Source organism: Lissotriton vulgaris, chromosome 12, assembly GCF_964263255.1.
Source record: "Lissotriton vulgaris chromosome 12, aLisVul1.2, whole genome shotgun sequence".
In the NCBI taxonomy this organism is placed as follows: Eukaryota; Metazoa; Chordata; class Amphibia; order Caudata; family Salamandridae; genus Lissotriton; species Lissotriton vulgaris.
The window spans coordinates 544196082-544215417 of NC_141700.1; the positions used below are offsets into that span (position 1 = coordinate 544196082).

The 19336-nt window shown below is 42.7% G+C and overlaps 1 protein-coding gene across 1 annotated transcript; it reads right to left on the minus strand.

Moving 5' to 3' along the window:
- Positions 1-1197: 1197 nt before the first annotated feature.
- NHLH1 (nescient helix-loop-helix 1) lies at positions 1198-18281 on the minus strand. The gene is made up of 2 exons (XM_086946489.1): positions 18170-18281; positions 1198-3306 (listed from the first exon to the last, which is right to left on the minus strand). The coding sequence occupies exon 2, from the start codon at positions 3098-3100 to the stop codon at positions 2702-2704; it is 399 nt and encodes a 132-aa protein (XP_086802615.1). The 5' UTR covers positions 3101-3306; positions 18170-18281; the 3' UTR covers positions 1198-2701.
- Positions 18282-19336: the final 1055 nt, after the last annotated feature.

Below are 19336 nucleotides of genomic sequence, written 5' to 3' on the forward strand. Positions count from 1 at the left end.
AGTGTCATAATGTTCTGACTGCTCTGTCACACTGTGAGTACAATATTAAATATGCTTTCACAGCTCCTGTGCTCGACAAGGGAAAATAGGGTGACATTTTAGCGAAGGAAATAGAAAATAACTTAAAAGAAAAAATACCAATGTCAATTACTTTAGTAACTTTTATCCTTGGTTATCCCAGCTTTTTTTGTGGTGAGCCTAATGTTATTAGTTTGAAAATCTGTCTACAACATCATCAGGATTCAGTCACATGTGGTTAGGGTGGAGCACATTATTAACATCAGACCTTATTCAACAATTGATCAAGATGTGATTTTTGAGCACAGAAGCCGTGGTTTTGACCACTAGCATCACAACAAAGGATACATTGGGATTGGTCGTCCCATTCCTTTGGACTGTAAATAGGGTCAGATAATTCTTAGTTTAGAAAGAAAAGGTTTGCTCAATAGTAGCTTACGTAACAACTAAGAAAGTTGGTTACTGTGCATTTTGATTGACGAAAACATGACTACAAGTCCTACAGTTCCATAGGTGGATACTTGACAAAAACTATACCTGCCTGGCTGCCAAGTTATACTGACTGATACGTAGTCTTCCAGCTACCAGAATGCTCATGTCTTCAATGAAACACGGTGCAATGTACTTAGGTGACAAAGCTGTGCAGCAGATAAAACAACAAATTCACACTATTTCCCCACTAATACCGAAACATGCAGCCAACAGTCATTGAAGCGGTTTTTGTGGTCTGGTTTAAAGGGACAGTGAAGGAGTCTTTGACATATCAGGAAAACTGCTATGGAGACTTAGTTCTCAAGGGACACTGGGGCATTTTTACCAAAAGTTAGACCACTAGAAGAGATTGAGATTTCATGACCTATCAAAGATACCTGACTCATCTATAAACCTCCCAATGTCCCTATTGGCAAGCCAGCATCTGTAAACACAAGATTTGCTTTGCTGTGCCTAGAAAACAAAAGGTGTCTACCACAATATCACAGTCTTACTATTGCCTTGTACTTATATCTGCTCACAATAGACCTACTTTCAACATGTTGTTTCAATAAGTAGATGGGGAGTTAACAATAGTAAATATTTACCTCTAGATATAAGTTTGCCCTCTATGATATGTTGGTAGTCGATATATGGGCAATTTGACATTACTGACCTCAACATTGCGATGTACAACCAAACAAAGCAGAGCAATGCATTACAACAGCGCCTAACTTCAAAGCACTCTGGTTTGTCCCAGAATACCACATATAATTATTGTTTCTATAAGTTGAGGTCTCTACTAGAGTTTGGTTTTCCAGAAGGTGCCAGACTCAAGACCTTCAAAACAAAGGCTATGCTTTATCAATTTTTGAATGGTAATTCAACTGTAACAATCCCTTTGCATGACATCTGTATTGGTGCTGGCTCTGGGTACCCGCTTTAAACTCAATACTATATACAAGTATCCCTTCATAGAACACTACTTCATGATGCATCAGCAGCCCACTTCCGCTCTTAGAATGATGGTACGTCTCCAATCACATGTTGCCTGTGTCTGCCTTGGACCTTGCCCAGCGCTCCACCCCTTTCGGCTGGGTTTGCACTATATAAATAGTGCATACACGCCACCTACATACAATTCACTTACTAAAAATTCATGAAACTGGTGATAAACATGACAAACCTATCAGTTGTCCTTTGGGAGAGGTCTGTTCACCAGGTAATGACATGATCAACTATGTGTTCATTGGTAAGGTTTATGTGGTGTACACATTAACAGAAAACTGTAAGGTATTCCCACCTATAGAAACCATGAAGGGTTTCTCACACACTTTCACATATATTTATCTGAAGAGAATGGTTGTTATCCCTGGACTATAAGATTCGTCTTTGCTGTGAAGATTTGACTCACCAAACATTGCCTAAGATGTCAACTGGAATCTATTGCCATCAGTTCACAGAAGAGAAAGTGCATGGAAAGCAGACTCAAGTAATGTGAAATTGACAATTACAACATCTTGGTATGTTTAGGTTTCTGGTCCACATGAAAACGTAATCGATCAAAACATTATTAATATTTTGATCTCATGGTCATCTCCTAAAAGTATTTGCTGATTAGGCAAGGACTTAGGAGAACACTTATTTGAAGCTCGCCATCATATTTGAAAATGTACCAAAAACGTCAGCTTATTTCACATTATGAGAAGGAAGCATGAGTGTGACAGTGAAAATTGAACCGTCCTTAGACATTCCATCATGAAACTTAGTCATTTGGTCTACATATTATTCTCTTGCTGGTGTTTGTTTCACAGTGTTTGTTCCTGCTGTTGGCCTCTGTGCTTGATTTCCACTGGAGAGAACTTCATGGGAGCTGATGTCTGAAATAGTCAACAGAGGTTGATATGAAAATGAAGATGATGCTGAAACCTAAACCCTCATTGCCTTAAGCTAGTGAGGCCGACAAGTGCAACTTCAGACTCCATGTACGGAGTCGGCTGGTTCAGCTGGAGGTTGAACCATGGAAAAAAGGAAGAGTACATAAGTCATTTGAGAGATCACAAGGAAAAGGGAGATGGGTCAGAGACATTTCTCATCCACATTCAGGTGTGTCTTAGGAATTGGTTTACAGTCAGGGAAGCAGGAGAAAACCTGACAATCTTTCCTCTGATGCAGGTGTCAAGCTTCCTGTCTGTGTTGCCTGGTTTGGAGTTCAGACATCCAGGACATGGTTTAGGTAAGAGATGTAGCAGATAGCCAGCCGAAGAATCTCAATCTTGGAAAGCTTCTTGTCAGGAGGAAGGGTTGGCAGGAGCTTGCGCAGCTCAGCAAATGCCATGTTGAAGGCCTCCACACGGATCCGCTCCCGTGTGGCATGTGCTGTCCGATACTTGGCAGTGGCTCGCCTGCGACGGCGCCTCTCCTCCCGTGTCAGGTGCTGCAGCTCTCGCTTCACCAGGTCCCCGGAATCACAGAGCCGGGTTTCCCCGCACATGCCAATGCCCCCGGCATCGCTGAGGCCACCCATGCCACCGCAATCACTAAAGACAGATTCCGTCTCTGAGTGTGTAGGGGGAAGATCGATCTCAGTCTGTTCCGAATTTAACATCATTTTTGTATTTATTTATTTTCAGATAGAAAATAGAAAAAAAATTCCAAGATAAAAAGTGTTTGTATATAAAATAGAAACTTTGCTAAGTCATAAAATAAATAAATAGATAAATAAATATTTTAAGAAATATTCTTCACAGTGCTTTCTATATATAAAGATTGGGTCTTCATTCAGGGCCGTAATGCTTCTGCCTTCTTGGATGTCTTCTGGAAAAGAGGAGAAATGCACTCATTATAATCTTGTTGCAAAGAACTAAAGGAAATTGCCAGAAAAAAACAGAAGGATAAATAGAAACAAAAACAGATGGACAAAAGTAGATAAAATAATAATAGGTAGAAAAATTCTGAGAACAAATTGAAAAAAATTGGAAAAAATTTAAATTAACATTCTAAAAGAAAAAGGAGAAAGAAAGTGGTGGAGTGGGGAAAGGAGAAAAGGTAATTGAATCATAGGAAAGAAGACATAAAAAGGAATAAGAAAAGATATATAGGTTTAGATATAAGCATGTGAAGAAAAAAGTAACTAAGCAATGATGTTGAAAGTATCAAAAGGAATAAGAAATTGGGATGAAGTGTATGCGTTCAAGATTGAGAAAGGTAACGTCAAACCCAATGCGTGAAAGAATAAACAAAAGTACACAGCAAATATTTAAAAGAAATTCGATCAAAATAAAAATAAAGGCTGCCACACACAAAAACATGTTTGTCAACCTCTTACTCTAATTAAACTAGACTAAATCATTGACATAAACACCAGCTTTCCTGCTTTGAACTTATTTAGAATTCTGGTTGAGTATTTGTAACAGCTAGTTTCCAAGACATTCTCTAAGTGATTATGATATGTTGCTACATAACAGGGCCCTGATGTTCTCTAACAAATAAAGATGTCATGCCCTCTGCTCCCAACTCACAATTACGATCCTGAAAAACGGTTGGGAGAGGGGCATAGTGGAATTTAACGTGAGGAGGAATGAAAAGTGAGGAGTGACTAAAGGTGCCACATTGAATGGGGCAGTTAGTTAAGTATGTGCCAATTCTGCAGCAAACCTGAGGGTGGTACGTTATTTGTGTTTTGTGTTGGGGTATCCAGCAAGGGGTCGGAGAAGTATGAAAGCTCCTGTGGGCTCATCAGTGGAGCTGCTGGGGTTAGGAATGCTACTACCCCCTTCTGAGGGCATGGACACTACTGCTGCTTACCGCTGGCACCAATGTCTGGCCAGAGCACATCCGCCTGTATTGCCCTCAGAGGCAAGAAATGTGCTGGCTGCAACGTAGAACACAGCTCATAAATATTTATGCATCTTGGCACATCCATACTTCATGCTCAAGGGCATGAATATTTATGTGCTGGCTTATATTATTGAGGCATGATCCACCAGAAAACATATAACCTGTGTTGTCACACAACAGGTCCTTCCTGGAGTCATCACTCCCTGACTCTAACACACATTTAACAGGAGCAGGTAGTTTTGGGTGTCTGGGATACAGAAAACGATGGAGGGCAACGTTTTTAAACTACTTTAAAGATGGGTTTTGGGCACTATTGAGACCATAGCCAAAAGTAAAAAAGTTTGCCTTCTAGGTAGGCCAAAGTGTGATTTATGGACCCAAATCATGAACCTTAAGTGGTCCAAAAATCCACTAAAGGTTAGACTAAGACTCTTGAGCCACAATGAAGTGGAGAAGAACAAGGCAGGGCTGCTCCAAATGTCCGTTGAAGAGACTGAGAACAGACCTTACACACACAATAAAGGATAGGTTGGGTTTTTTGAACAGCATGTCAGATAGACGAACAGTCCAATGTGATAGGCAATAACAGTTTTTGGCGAAATTCCAAGGGGTTGCAAGAAAACAAATCTGAAGGATATTTATAGGCAAAACAGCAATTTTAAGAAAAAAGTTTAATACATACATAGGGCATCAATAGTAGTGTTGATGCAGATAACACCAATGCATAATTTGGGCCGGTGATTGACACAGACACTCATTTTTGGGACAGGACTTATTTTTCATGGTCAGACTTTTACCCAGAGTGGAAAGGGCAGGAAAGAGAGAAAATAAGAGGAAGGAAACATATAAAAAGAGTGAGCGTTGGAACTGGGATAAACTGTGGAGATTAAGCACTGAGTAAAATGTGAGGCTCTAAAGGTTTAGAATGTCACGAGTTAGTAGGAAATGTGTAGACTAGTTGAGCCTAGCAAACATTATGTGTTGCAGATAAAAGTGGTCCTAGACGCTGATTCTGAATACGATTATTGGTACTTTTTAACACAACATACTTCAATTTTCATTTCACATGCGATTTAATCCTGCAATGAGAAAACTTTTATAGAGACAAAGGAGAAAACAATAGCCCAGAGACAGTTAGATGTCCAACAGACCACACAATACATTTCGAAATGTCTTTAAAAGTAGAGAAAGGACTCCACTATTTATTTTTTATTAGTAGAGTCCTTTCTCTACTTTTAAAGACACTTGATACCCAGGTCCTAGGACTTTCACTGGGTCACCCTGTATATGATAGTAAACATTATGGGCCTATCATCAAATTGGAGATTTCTATCATTTAGAATTCTCATTATTATATTATAAAATGTTCTCAACATTGTATCTTTCAGCTCCGTGATTGGGAGGAGGTAATTGGCTCTAAAAAGTACTTTGTGAGTATGTAGTGGGCATGGGAAATATTGAGTTAAGCAAAAAAGAAGTGTTTTGTTTTGAATGGAACAAAAATTCCACCCGCAATATTGGAGCTTGTCTCCTGGTACTAACCGACTGTTCAGTTCTATTATTGATATTGAAACACACACAAAAGATGAGCAAAAGCACCTGTTTAGCTGCTAGGGAGGTGCACTTAAGACAGAGGGTCTTGAAAAAGGAAAATTAACAAAGAACACAAACAAATGAGTAGCGGGACAAAGGATGAAAGAGAAAAGAGCTGTGGAGGGAGAATCAAATAGAGCGAAAAACTTACAATAGTGACGCTTTAAAATACAATAGCCTTGAGTAAATGACAAACATTTTTCGTAGCCCGCTCTATTATTTCTGTAATCTAGGGAGCTGGCGTCTATGAACTGTATCGCTAACAGCATTTAGATCTTAACCCATCCCGAGCTCTACTCTTTGGGATATAGCCCGGCACATTATTTTTGTAAATTATAGGATATGTTAAACAACCGGTACCACTACAAGTCTTCCATGTGCTGTATACTGTGTGGTTTTAACTGAACGCATTTTTGTTTTCTTTTTTTGTCGTAGAGATTGTACATAGTTTCAAATTAAAATTGATGATCTTAAGAGAAATGCAGGTAGGTAGGACTGTATAGCGGACCCCTTAGTTGAGGTTTTTGTTTTTTTCCCTTCCCTTTAGACTTTAGCTCCAAATGTAAAACTATTAATAGGATGACTTAGAAAGGGGTGCGATGAAAGATTTAGTATCATTTTATGAAGCATTTTTATAATGTACTGGAAATTATATCGTCATCTATTTATTTCATTGTAATATTTTTCCTTCCTTTGTACTTTTATGGTCTATTTTGATAAATCAAATAAAGTTTATTATGATGATGACAAACTTTTTTGTTCGTGGAAGAAATATTAATCCACAGGGGAATCGATTGGCAAATTCATATCCACCGTCCTGTTAAATAAGCAGGGGGCAAGGACACAACCCTGCTTTAGGCCATTATATGTTCTAATCCTCCTTGATAAGCAGTTACCCTCTCCAATCTTAACTTGAACCCAAGTGCTAGCATACAGAAGCATAATAGCTTTCAACAGCTTCATTGGAATTCCCAGATCTGACAGTTTTTTCCATAACAAATTTCGAGGCACAGAATCGAAGGCTGCCTTAATATCTATAAAAGCAATATATAGATTTTGCTTATTCAAGACAGCCTTCTCCGCAACCAATATTAGGGCCAACAAATTGGTGATAGTGGATTGACCTTTAGCAATGTTAGGGCCAACAAATTGGTGATAGTGGATTGACCTTTATAGCCTATCTCTATGATGGAGGGAACACCCCTCTAAAAACTAGGACTTGTTCTAGAAGTCAGAGAATGTTCCGTTGCCACACATCTCTAATTCCTGTTCAATTGTTGAATGTAGAAATTAGTTGAGGTTTTTTTTGTGCGAGGGCATAGGCACCTACCAGTCTCTTAAGCAGTGATGATATCTGATGCTACTGGGGGCGCGGAGGGTCAAATTGTGGGGGACGAAGCATACTGTGAGGGATAGTGAAGTCTCTCTGGACCTCATTTACTGAAATGCCCACAGTAGAGGGAAAGATATCTGATATCCTTTGAAACTTGGTGACTTCACAGGTTTGGCCCCTTGTCCCATTTGGAGCCTGGTTGCAGCTACTTGTTTGCTGCTGAGGGTCTCAGGCCCGGTTCTAGAGGGTGGGACAGGTGGGCCAGGCCCACCCAAGGAATACCCTGGCCCACCCCAGGCCATTCAGAACTGAAAAGCAAGCGTTTTTCACCTTAATGTTTCACAGGGGGGTGCAGCTCCTTGGGCTCTCCCTTATCGTTTATTTTAATGATTAACAACCATTGACGTACGCTACTTTCAACAGAGTGTATTAATTGGCATGATGCACAAATGACCAGCATAGATATCTGGAAAACGAAATTATGATTCTAGGATTATTGCATCATATTTTTAAACTTCAATCCTTTGCAAATTAAAAAGCTGCCAAAGTTTTTCAAAAGCATGAAAAGCTGTAAAGTGGCTCTGTTTGTCAGCAGAAACATTTCTGCTGCTGCAAATGACCAGGAGCATGCCAGAGTCTTAACGTTCTACATCTTAAGGATTTGACAAGGAGCATCCCTCCCCTCTCCCAAAGCCAGAAGCACATCAAAGAAAGCGAAGTATGTAGCTCTTTGGGTGCTGATTATAGTTTTTAAAATGTCAAACGCAAACGAGGCCAGGTGCTAATACCTAAAATATCGGATCGATTGAATACTTTGTTCTTTTTTAGCCAGTATCCACTCACCCTCATGGCCCACCCACGCTTCTTTACGGCCCACCCAAAGAATAAATTCTAGAGCAGGGCCTTAAGGGACTACTGGATGGCAAGGAGTGGAAAAGACAGAGACAGAATACATGGTTCTCCCAGCACGGTTTACTTCCTGTTCCTGCTTTCTGGTCCCCTAGGTCAGTGCCAATTCTAACCTAAGCCAAGCCTGGGGCAGCAAGTGCCACCCCTGCTGATCCATAATCAAGGTTCATGTTCGACCTATCCCGGCAACCCTGTGATAGAACTCAGTGATCGGAAAGGAGAGAAGAGAGAGGAAATGGAGAAAGGACGAAGGACGAACGACGCCAACGTGAGTGATGAGCTAATATAGTGAGGCCGGCACCCCAGCAAGCGGAAACAATAGGAAGCAGCGAACACCCCTCTCGTTTATGAGGAAAGCCTCGCCTCCTGCGACAGAAGGCAATCTGACACGAAGTATAAATTGGGGAATCAACTTTTAGCGCCCGAGGCCTACCGCGAAGGCCCCAGAGAAGGCCGCTGCCGCTCGGAAATATAGATGTAAATAAAAAGCATTTTTCTGGGACGGTCTCCGGGGGGATGACAGGTGGTGGATGGGCGAGGGGGGGGTCGACAGACTGTCGGCGGCCCTCTGGAGAGGGCGGGGGGAGGAGAGAAGGGGATGCTGCATGAAATGAGCCCGTATGTCACGCATTTTGGCACCTCAAACATATGCGGACCGGCGCAGCTGCTATGGCAGACATTTCTAAGTAGGGGTCGGTCTCGGCGGCCTGCGGCCGGAACCAGGTGCCCGGTCGTGCCCTCGCAAGCTACCTTTCTTCCTGTCTCCCTGTTACTCCTTCCCCTCTTCATTCAGTTAAAAGGTGAAAGATAAGTATAGTTACGCCAGACAATTTATAGCGTGTATCCACAAAAAAATCCTTCCTTTAACTAATATTGAGCATGTTCATATCGCGTATCATTCCCAAATTTAGCCGTTTCTAAGCTCTGCAAATAAGAGGTGCTACTATTACGCATTTTAATGATATATTCATTCAACCGACTCTGGAAGGATGAAAGGTTATCCGGTTTTGCGGAGATTCGAAATCGCTCCGAGCTCGAAGAGGGAGGAACGGTTCCACCGTTGACCTTCAGATTATACAGTCATGTGAACGGTGTTACAGAAGACTTCATTTCACCTGGGACGATCAGTCATCCAGGCGGACCCTATTAAAAAACATTCCCTCGGGAGAATAGTCTTCCTGCGTTACCTTAACGATGATTTCATGCGCCCGGCCCAAGGGACCGTCCTCAGGCAAGCACTATTTAAAGGAACACAGCATATGGTAAACGTATGTAAAATGTATACGATGCCAACAATGGCTAATGCATAGAGGCCGGATTTGGAGGATGCTTACAAACTCAGTAACTATCACAAGGCAGCGGATGTGGCCTTACGACCAGAGCTGCCGACTTTGGAGCTGTGGAACCAGCCTCGGGGTCTACTCCACATCCTGTGATTCTGGGCAAATCTTTTAATCTCCCGGTGCCGACCAAAAATGAATTTGGCCTTGTGTAACGTAACAAGTGCTCATGTACAGCGCTCCAATACCTTCGGGTCGAGTTCACGCTATTTAAAAAATTGCCAACAAATAAAAAGGCAGACACAGCATTGCAAACAACTGGAATATAGAAATCCATCCAGGGCAGGTGAAATTGGACCAAGATGCCCACATCTACATGCACAAGGTGAGACACAGGAGTGGGGTTAAAGATTCCAGGGTCATGGGATAGATAATAAAGGAATCGGTCTGCCCTGTGAAGACCGAGAAAGTCTGAGCCTTGTACTTGTGGGTTTAAATCCACAGTCCTTTTGCAGAGAATGAGCAACAAGCTGATTTTATATCAGTATCTACCCTGGGTGAGGATGCTGTGTTGTATTCTTATCCCGGATGTTAAAATCTTCATGCAGTTGGCGAATAGTCCGTGTACTGTGTTCCTGGAAATTCCTGTATTCCTAGTATTCGATCCCCAACACATGTACAAAGTATGCTGTTCAAACAATGCCTGGGATCTTGCCCGCAAACACTACCTATATTTGTAGTGGTTTAGGATTTTGCTGCAATTGATAAACCTATACCCCTGATATGAAACATGAGTAGAAAAATGTAGATTTTCTTCATTCTAAAATTCCAAAGAGTCTCAAGGATGCTGCCTCCATTCCACCTGGGTGCATACCTTCCCAACTGTAAGGCTATCGCAGGCTGTGTAAGCACCGAGATGATATCCTTCTAGTCCAGCAAACAGGCCTAAGTTTTGGGAAGAATTAAGAACGAATGCTTTCTGTATAATATAGAACTTGCAATTAAACATAGCCCCACTAGATGTGGCCTGAAACTTACTAGGCTCAAGCAAACTAAATTTTTGTAAAATACTTCCAACGAGAACATGAAAGCATGCAGTTTTTATTTTGATAATGCTTCTGGCTTTTCCGTTACTGGTTTAATTGAAGGCCAACATATCAAAAAATAAAAATACGTTGAAGGTTTGTAAAATAAGTCCTTGTCTCAAGCCCATGAAAAACTCAATTGAGGAATTATGTAGCACATCAATTTGAATGACTACTGCTAACTCTTTCAGAATGCACCAACCTTGGTGTGACTTTCCCAATTTCCTAGAGGTTAGGCCTCTTTCGAAACTTTGCATAGAAACATTCTACCTTCCTTGTCGATCATGCTAAATTTATTAATGGCTTAATTGCCTTTTTTTTTTCTTCTCGTTATTAGATGTTGTATGATTTAGGCAGGAAAATAACCTGGCCCCCCATGAAATCCCGTCTGAGAGGACTGCGACATATGGCGAAACGTCTTCTTGCGCCCTGTCCCTATTGATCCATCTCAGCCTCTGTCTTTGTCTGCTCCTGCTCCTCCCACCTCCTCTTGGGTCCTATTCCCCAAAGGCACAGCCGTTCACATGGCACAATTGCTTGCTTGCCATATGCTGAGGGCACGTGGTGATTGATCATTAAAGAAGGGGGGGTGAGCTCGAGCATCCCTTACAGAGATGAAGCACCAAACACACAGCAACATGTTTACAACCAGCACAGTGTTGCAGAGAGCTTGGGGACAATGCCTGTTTGGCCCTTTGTTTTTGCCTCTTGTGTACTCTGAAGGCCCATTTCAAGAGAGCATAGGCATCAACCAGCGTGAGCTCTAAACGGTTCAACCGTGCTCCTGGTCCAAACTGTTATTTAGAAAGGTATGCCTCCTGAGGCTTGTAATTTTGGTCCACATCACTTGAACCACGTGTACATAGGTTTGGTTGGTGTAAATAGACTACAGATCTAAAGCCTTGTCTTAAGTGACATGGAGTCACCTGTTAACCCTACTATTTTTGTCAGTAAATTTAGCAGGGTAAAATGAAGGTTAGTAAATATCCAGGTTGGTATCCTTGCACATTATACTAATTTATTGCCTGTTATGTAGCACACAACAAAAAAACAAATTTGTGTTTGGCACTTAGAGATTGGGTGATAATATACAACTACACAATAGAAGCAGGTTGGCTGTGCCTAAATCAAGATGTTTAAAATAGTGCAAAGACTCCATTGATCATTCGCTTTCATTCATTTTAAGACGTAAGCATACAGAACTGTCTATACAGTGTGGGTCTCAGACAGTCACATGGAGACAATGACTCTTGTGCAGAAGGCGGTGACCCCTGTAGGTGTCTACCGGCCACCAGCCCACCTGTGGAAGCTCCAACAGGCTACAAAATGGAAGGATGTTTTAAGCAGACTTGCTGCCAAGGAATAGGAGCATTTTATGATGAGAACGAACTTTAATCGGAGTCGTTTGAGCTTCAGCACGCAGACCTAGGCCCAACACTGTCTAAGTGCGGTTTGCAGCTTTGTGGATGCTGTGGCAACTATGGAAACTGGTTCCATCTTAAGCAACACTCAGCCACATACCTTCACAGGCAATCCATTTCTCCCCTATCGTGTGGTTAATACCTTTGTCTACATAAGGAGTCACAGTGACCCATAGATTGCTTGCCCTAGGTGATAAATCAAACTGGGGAGCTACCTGCTCTCTGCACTAACCTTTGCTTCTCTGAGAAGACCCATGGCTATTAAAGGAAGGGGACGCTTGTGAAAGGACCGAGCGTGTGATGGGATGAGTTGGACTCATGCTTATGTTGTGTGGTGGGAAGGAACAGAAGATTGATATTCTATAAGTGATAAAGTTACTAGATGGCACCTTGTCATCAAGGAAGCAATTGGCCAGGACTTAGCTTACGTTTTTACAACACATTGTCTTCTGGTTATTCACTCTAAATGGTTTCATTGGGGACAATCAAGATTCTTAGCACTAGAATACACTGGGTTGTAAACAGTTCATGCGGGAGCGTTTTATCCTTTGTGATATAAGATGTATAGTAACCTTAGTCATCACGTAAAGGTGAAGCTTTTTTAAAACCTTGTAATTTGGCTTAAAACACTTTCTCTGTTTTAGAAGGTGGGGATCCCAGGTGCAGTAAAATTATTTTTTTCTTGGAGTACATATTTTAAACATGTCACACCACACATTTTTTTCATTTTTTTCATTTTCTTATGTTTTGAGTGTGGGTGGATGGACTGTTTCAGTAGGACAGACATCGTTGGATATATCGAGTTGAATTCTTCCCCGGAGTTTCCCACTTACAGTTACAAACAGTGATTTGTGTTGGATAGTATGACATTAGAGAACATACACCTAACCATAAAATTGAGAGGGGGTGTTGTTGGAATCATAGCAGTGATCCAGCTTATTGGTTTCTCATGTCGATTAGACGTTTGCTAACTAAAATCCAGGGTACAGGGATTTGTTGTTATTGAATTTAATTGAGTGTACCATCTTGTCCCTCTGAGCTCCTTTGTGATTGCAATGTTATTAGGTGACTGCCATTACAGACACAACACTTCAATCCTTTGCATTTTGGGACTTGCAGTCCTGATCTGAAACTGTGGTAAGAAGTACTAAGTCAAAGAATTTATCAAGTGTCCATCCATACATTGAGAAAATCGAAATTACCTTATGTGGCTACAAAGAGCAGGCTCGCCACTGAGCATCTAGAATTTGATTGTCCCCCCTCCCCCCTCAGTCCTCTGGCCCTTACAAAGCAACAAGCTTGTCTTGAGACACCTCCCATTTCCTATGTGTATGGTTACCAGCCAACTACATGTCACCAAGGACGAGGTGCTACAGTCCTGGAATATAATGTGACAAACTAACACATTCTGGGACGTGTAGTCCTGATTGACTTAATTTAATTAAAGTGAATGAACACATCTGAAAACAAGTATTTGTAAAAAGAAGTCCAGGACTGTGGCACGGCTGCATCTCTTAAACTAAATGTTTGTGAGCATACTTAGACCCTGATAAAACAAGCATTTGTAAAAGAATAGTCCAGGACTGTGGCACGGCTGCATCTGTTAAACTGAATGTTTGTCAGCATACTTTGACCCTGATAAAACAAGCATTTGTAAAAGAAAAGTCCAGGACTGTGACATGGCTGCATCTGTGAAACTGAGTGTTTGCCAGCATACTTTGACCCTGATTAAACAAGTATTTGTAAAAGAAACGTCCAGGACTGTGGCATGACAGCTTCGAAACTGAATGTTTGTCAGCATACTTTGACTCTGATAAAACAAGTATTTGTAAAAGAAAAGTCCAGGACTGTGGCATGACAGCTTCGAAACTGAATGTATGTCAGCATACTTAGCACACTGAGGACAGCATTGCGTTTTTCATCGACTCCAGCCGCCGTGGCTTGGCCCACTTGCGAGTCCTCTGTTGAGAACAACGCACCTAAACAACGCAGTTTCGGTGTGGTGTTGCCACTGCGCCCGTTCATCTGTCAGGACACCACCCGAGGTGACTTCTTAATTCAGCCTCAGCTCTTTTGTGACCCCGCCTGCTCCCGGCCCCCTTCGTATTAATCCCTCCATTCATTTCACAAAGGCCTCTCGGAAGTCACGGATTAAATATGAAAAACTTGAAGGGGGTCGTGCTCTTCAACACGAGTCGGTGTTGTGTTATTAACTTCTCTTGTCAAATATTGGCCAGGATTGCTACTAATTGCCCCAGCTGCCAAGTGGCCCCTTCGTCCCCTGTGACACCTTCCGCCAGTGGTTATTTTGTGTTAAAATAATTAAAGGGTCCTACATTTTTTCTTAGGACCGGTCCTCAGGTGCTGCCCAATGGGCTGCTGAACACCGCCGCTGCCTGGCGCTGAGTCCATCCCACGCCTCTTTCTTCCACCACCTTATCCTTCCTGACCCTTCGATTCTACGCTGCAGGTTCTATTCCAATCCTGCTTTATCTTTTTGTTGCTTTTTTCTATTTTCTTCCTCTTTCTTTTTTCTGCTTTTCTTCTCTCTTTCTCTGGGTCAAAGCCTAATGAGAAAAAAATAAGTCTTGGGCCTCAAAATTGAATGCCGGTGTCCACCGCCTGCAACCTCCGGTACAAATAGAACTGCCTACAACCAGTTCTGTGTTTTTTTTTTCACTAAAAGCTCTATTGACCCTGGCAATGGAGAGGACTTCCAGGTCACGCTGTGTCCTTAAGAACCTGTGTTTCCCGTGCCAGGATTTTCTGTTACAATTCATGATCGAGTGTGTGAGACTAACTAGTTCTATAGAAGGAACCCAGACATGGGTACAGGAAAATGTAGGCTATCAAATACAGACACAGGGTTGTAGACATAGTATTTTGACATGGCTGGCCCAGTCTCCGTGCAGATATTGAGCAGTTTCCGCCACAATGAGTTGGCTTACCTGTGAAAACTGAACACGTGTAGGTGCCTTAGAAATGTTAGGGTATGGGCTTGTTGCACACAAAGGTGCTGGATCGAGAGGCCAGGTCCTGAAAGTCCCTCACAGTATTCTCACTTTTTCACAGCGCCTACAGTGTCTGTAAACTTATGACTGCGCGTGGGATCAGCATGTGCAGCACCGTCATCTAGCCCTGGCTTTTTATTGAACTGCACTTTGCATGCTAGCACCTCAGCATTGTTGCCAAAACTACAAATCCCAGTGTGCACAGCGCTGAAGTCTAACGAGTCAGTAGTGATTGAAGAAATCCCCTGTGGCATCAGATCACTTGACAGCAGCAAACTATTGAACTTAGTTGTTCTGCCTTTACTAGCAAAGCTTTTTCATTTCAACTCAAATGTAAGTGAAGAATAACATTTCAGATGCACTGTCTTTAACAGTGGGCATGGGCAGGCTATGGCTCCTATCATCACGCATTTTCACACTTTTATAAAAAAATGTTGGCCTGAGTTCTGAGCGTGCACCTGTCAAACAGACCTACTGCTAACCATATATGAGAAGGGCTTTGAGTCTGCCCAGTCCAACCATTGGCTTTCTTCAACCAGCCTCTTTCAGCCATTGGCTTGAGATTTTGTCAATCACATCTAGGATCAGTTCAGTGCGGTGATCATCTCTCACCGAACGCTGCTGGCTGCTTGAGAGGATCTTTCCACCTCCACTCGAGTGCTTGCACTGAGCTTCCTGAGGGACTGCTTTGCAACTGTAGTCCTCACTGTGTATCCTGCAGGCTTCCTCCCATGTGTCTCGTTCTAATGTGCTGGTACTGCATGCATTAGCACTTTAAACCCAGATTAACTGGATTTGAAAATGCGTATCTAATTTTGTCAACAAAAAGAATTGTGTCCAAAATATTGTGACCAATTGACTTCACGTCACACGACACCCAGCGTCTAGTGCTCGAATGCATTTGACCAACTCAGTGTTCTCTAGGGGTTGTAATCGTGGTTCAGCCCAATTGAACGCACTTACTCACACCTGAAATTATGATGATGCTGAAGGAAAGACTGTCCTGGATCATTGTGTCCTTCAGACATGAAGTAATCTGGTAACCATAATACTAATCTGAAAAGCATGGAGAAGGACGATGACAGACATCGATATAGGTTGTGTTCTATTTCATCTGAGTAATGCAAGACCTGTGAACTCAACCCTGACCTCTAATATTCAGAACTCTTGAGTTTCCAAGGTCCGTGCATGAGGAGCGGATCCACTCCAGGCTTCTGACCGAGGTAGTGAATTTATAGTGTTTCTAAAAGGACGGCAAAGCCATGACTGTAAAGATAAAAGTCTTGAAACTGGACAAACGACACGCGTGGACCTGTGAAACCTGAGAAGACCGGAATACGTTTCTATTCAATCTACATTCTGGACTGAGGTGAAACAGGCAACATCGCACCTTGTACCGATCCCTTTCACTGGCTCCAGGTAAAGCAGACTGAACTCAAAACTTCTGTGTGAAGGTCCCAAGTGTCCCAGATCGAGAGCGAGCAGTTCATCCATTCCTGTTCTTTTCGTTGTATTGTGGAACATGTAGTCCTGACCTTTAAATGGAGTCACTAAAAAGACAAATCTCAAAATGCAAAGAACATGTCTGGATTGGATGAGCTCCTTGTACATTGAGCTAGGAAACTTGAGGGAGCCCTTTCTCAGAAACCCCTATAACAGGACAGTGAAGCTACTGAGACTGTCTGACCGCCGGCCTGATACTTAGGGTAAGAGAACCAGACGACGCACGTCAGCAAGGCTGCGAGCATCAAAAAGTATTCTGCCCATTTACAATCCAGTAGAAGCTGTCGATCAAATTCAAGTGGGCTATTAAATGTGCACCATGATTATAACTTCCAGAATGCATATGGTCGTAAAGGAAAACTCCAGGGCTGGAGGATTATGTCCTTATTGACCTGAAGAAATATGGTACCTTTGGGCTTGGGTTGCACTACATGAGGTATGCACTCAATATCGAAGCCACAGTATTGAGGAGACAAGTATTGAGGAAATAATATCGAAAGCTAAGTACGTACAGATTATTGGTACCTAACACCACATTTATATGCCTTGACAATATATTTATCTTCAAGGTATGTAGCTGTTGAGTTAAGAATAGTAAATCCATATTTCTTCTATATGCACTTGCCTTTTGATGTTTTGGTCTTTGATATTTTCTCTGTAATGTTTCTCTATCATGATATTCATGGCCATGAGATCCTACAACAGAAACCAGTCTTTTCTTTGGATTGTTGGAAGCATTTTAAAAGATTTGCATTTCACAAGGTGCACTGCTATGAAACTCCCTCCTATTAACCTTACAACTTGTAGCCGATAGTGCGAAACTGTGGAAAGGTTTCAATGCATGCCGGTTTAGCTTAGGGACAGAAATTGACTTTATTATAGTCTTTCCTTTCAAGGTTTTACAAAGTAATTTTAAGTATAAATCCAGAAATCCCTATGCATGCCGGATTTTCAGAACACCCAAGGACTTTGTAAATGTGTTCCATTCAGATCTGTTGTATGCACATTTATATTATGAGGATTTCCTGAAAGTCTGGCATGGATTCGGTCCTCCTGGACCTACATTGGACATCCCTTGTTCATCGTCCCTTTTTTGACACTTTGCTTGCTTAGTAAAACAATAGCAACAATACAAATATAGCAATATTAACATCTTTTTGTGTCAGCGCACAATGGAACAGCAGAGGTACAGCGAGGCAAGAGGTCTAATTTTTCTGCAGTTATACAGTTTACAACCTCCGAGTTGATTTCTTGTCAAATATTCGGGAGAACCAGAGAGCGTAACTTCACATACAAATAATCTAAATTGAATTCATTTACGTTTTGATTTTCAGTGCTTTAAACAGTATTCACGCTCACAGGGTATCTTTTTTTACTACTGAGACTTGTTGGTACTCTCCCATTAAAAGCATTGCACCCTGCTGAGGAGAGCTGTACTCCACATTTTAAGTTAAAAAAGTGCGCATACCCGGTACCTGACAGTGCGTGTCCATTTAAAGCACTCGCGACTTTCCTGAAAATGTGGCACAGGTATGACCCTCATGGGCTAAGAGGACACAGCCCCGACGGACAATCACGGTGCCCTGATGCTGCCGGGAGACAACTCACACCACTGTCCAAAGCGCCTAATACAATTGTGGCAGCAACAGGTCTACAAGACGCACTTTCAATTTAAAGGAATTAGTTGGAGACCCACAAAGCCAACCTCAAGCTTTCCGATCTGTTCCCAGCCATCATCCGACTCTCGGACACCCCCTCGAAGCCGGCGCCGCCGTCCTGTTTGTAAACACAACGCATAGTCCGTGACCTTCCTCCCTTGACAGCTCTACAGCCAAGGAAGGTGTGGCGGCCGGACTGAGAAGGCGTGGTCCCTTCCGGCTCGAGAGTGACTTTCTGCAGGAAGTAGACGATGATTGGACGCCAAGGGTGATGTAATGAATATCTCAGGTTGCCAGGTGACGCAACGCCACCGGGGTCACGGCGACACCCACAGGTATTGTGAATGACGTCATGGTTCAATTTGATTGAATCGATTGGACAAGAGGATCTGAACCTAAGTCTTTGTTTAAAAAAATGTAAGCCCAGGAGGCAAACGCACCTGCTTCAGAAACGACTTTGAAAGTCAGACGCAGATTCCGGCGATGCCACACTAGCCCTTCTGCGGCAGGCAGATACAATTAGTAAATTCGTTTATGTGGTAGTCACCCCTGTTATTTGCTGCTGCTGTGAAGCTTCAAGGCTTTTACTTTAAGTGCTAATTAAAAAAAAGTTTTAGTGTTATCCACAAGGGTATGGCTAGGCATGTCAAGATATCCAGTGCTTGAAATGGAAAAATAGAAGTGTAGGTAATCTGCAGTTAAAAGTATTACATTTTTTCTAGAAAAGTGCAGGTAGCCTCCTTCTCAAAATAAACCTAAAAGTGCCGGACAGTAACGGCCCATTTAGAGCCCTGAAGATATCACAATAAAAACCCAGAGTCTAAACCCTGATCCATTCCAGCGCTCTGGACGGTGACCTGGGAGGTGGTCCTGGGAGGGGAGGAGTCCGCTTGCACTGACAAAGGAAAGGGCCGGAGGGGTGAGCTCATTGCCAGCGCCGTCCGTGCAGCGCGAGGCCGCCACGAGCTTCAGTGGGAGGCAGCAGCCACGCGGGTCCCAGGCAGCGCGAGCTTCAGTGGGAGGCAGCAGCCACGCGGGTCCCAGGCAGCGCGAGGCAACACTCCACGCGCGTCACAGGCAACGCGCGAGGATTAAAGTGAGAGAGTAGAGGTGCACGCAGTGGGGCGTTAGAAGTCAGGAGAAAGTGCTCGCAACAGAGAGAGCGAGACGCCGCAGGGCAAGGACACGGAAAAGAAAAGAGGAGAGAGAAAGTA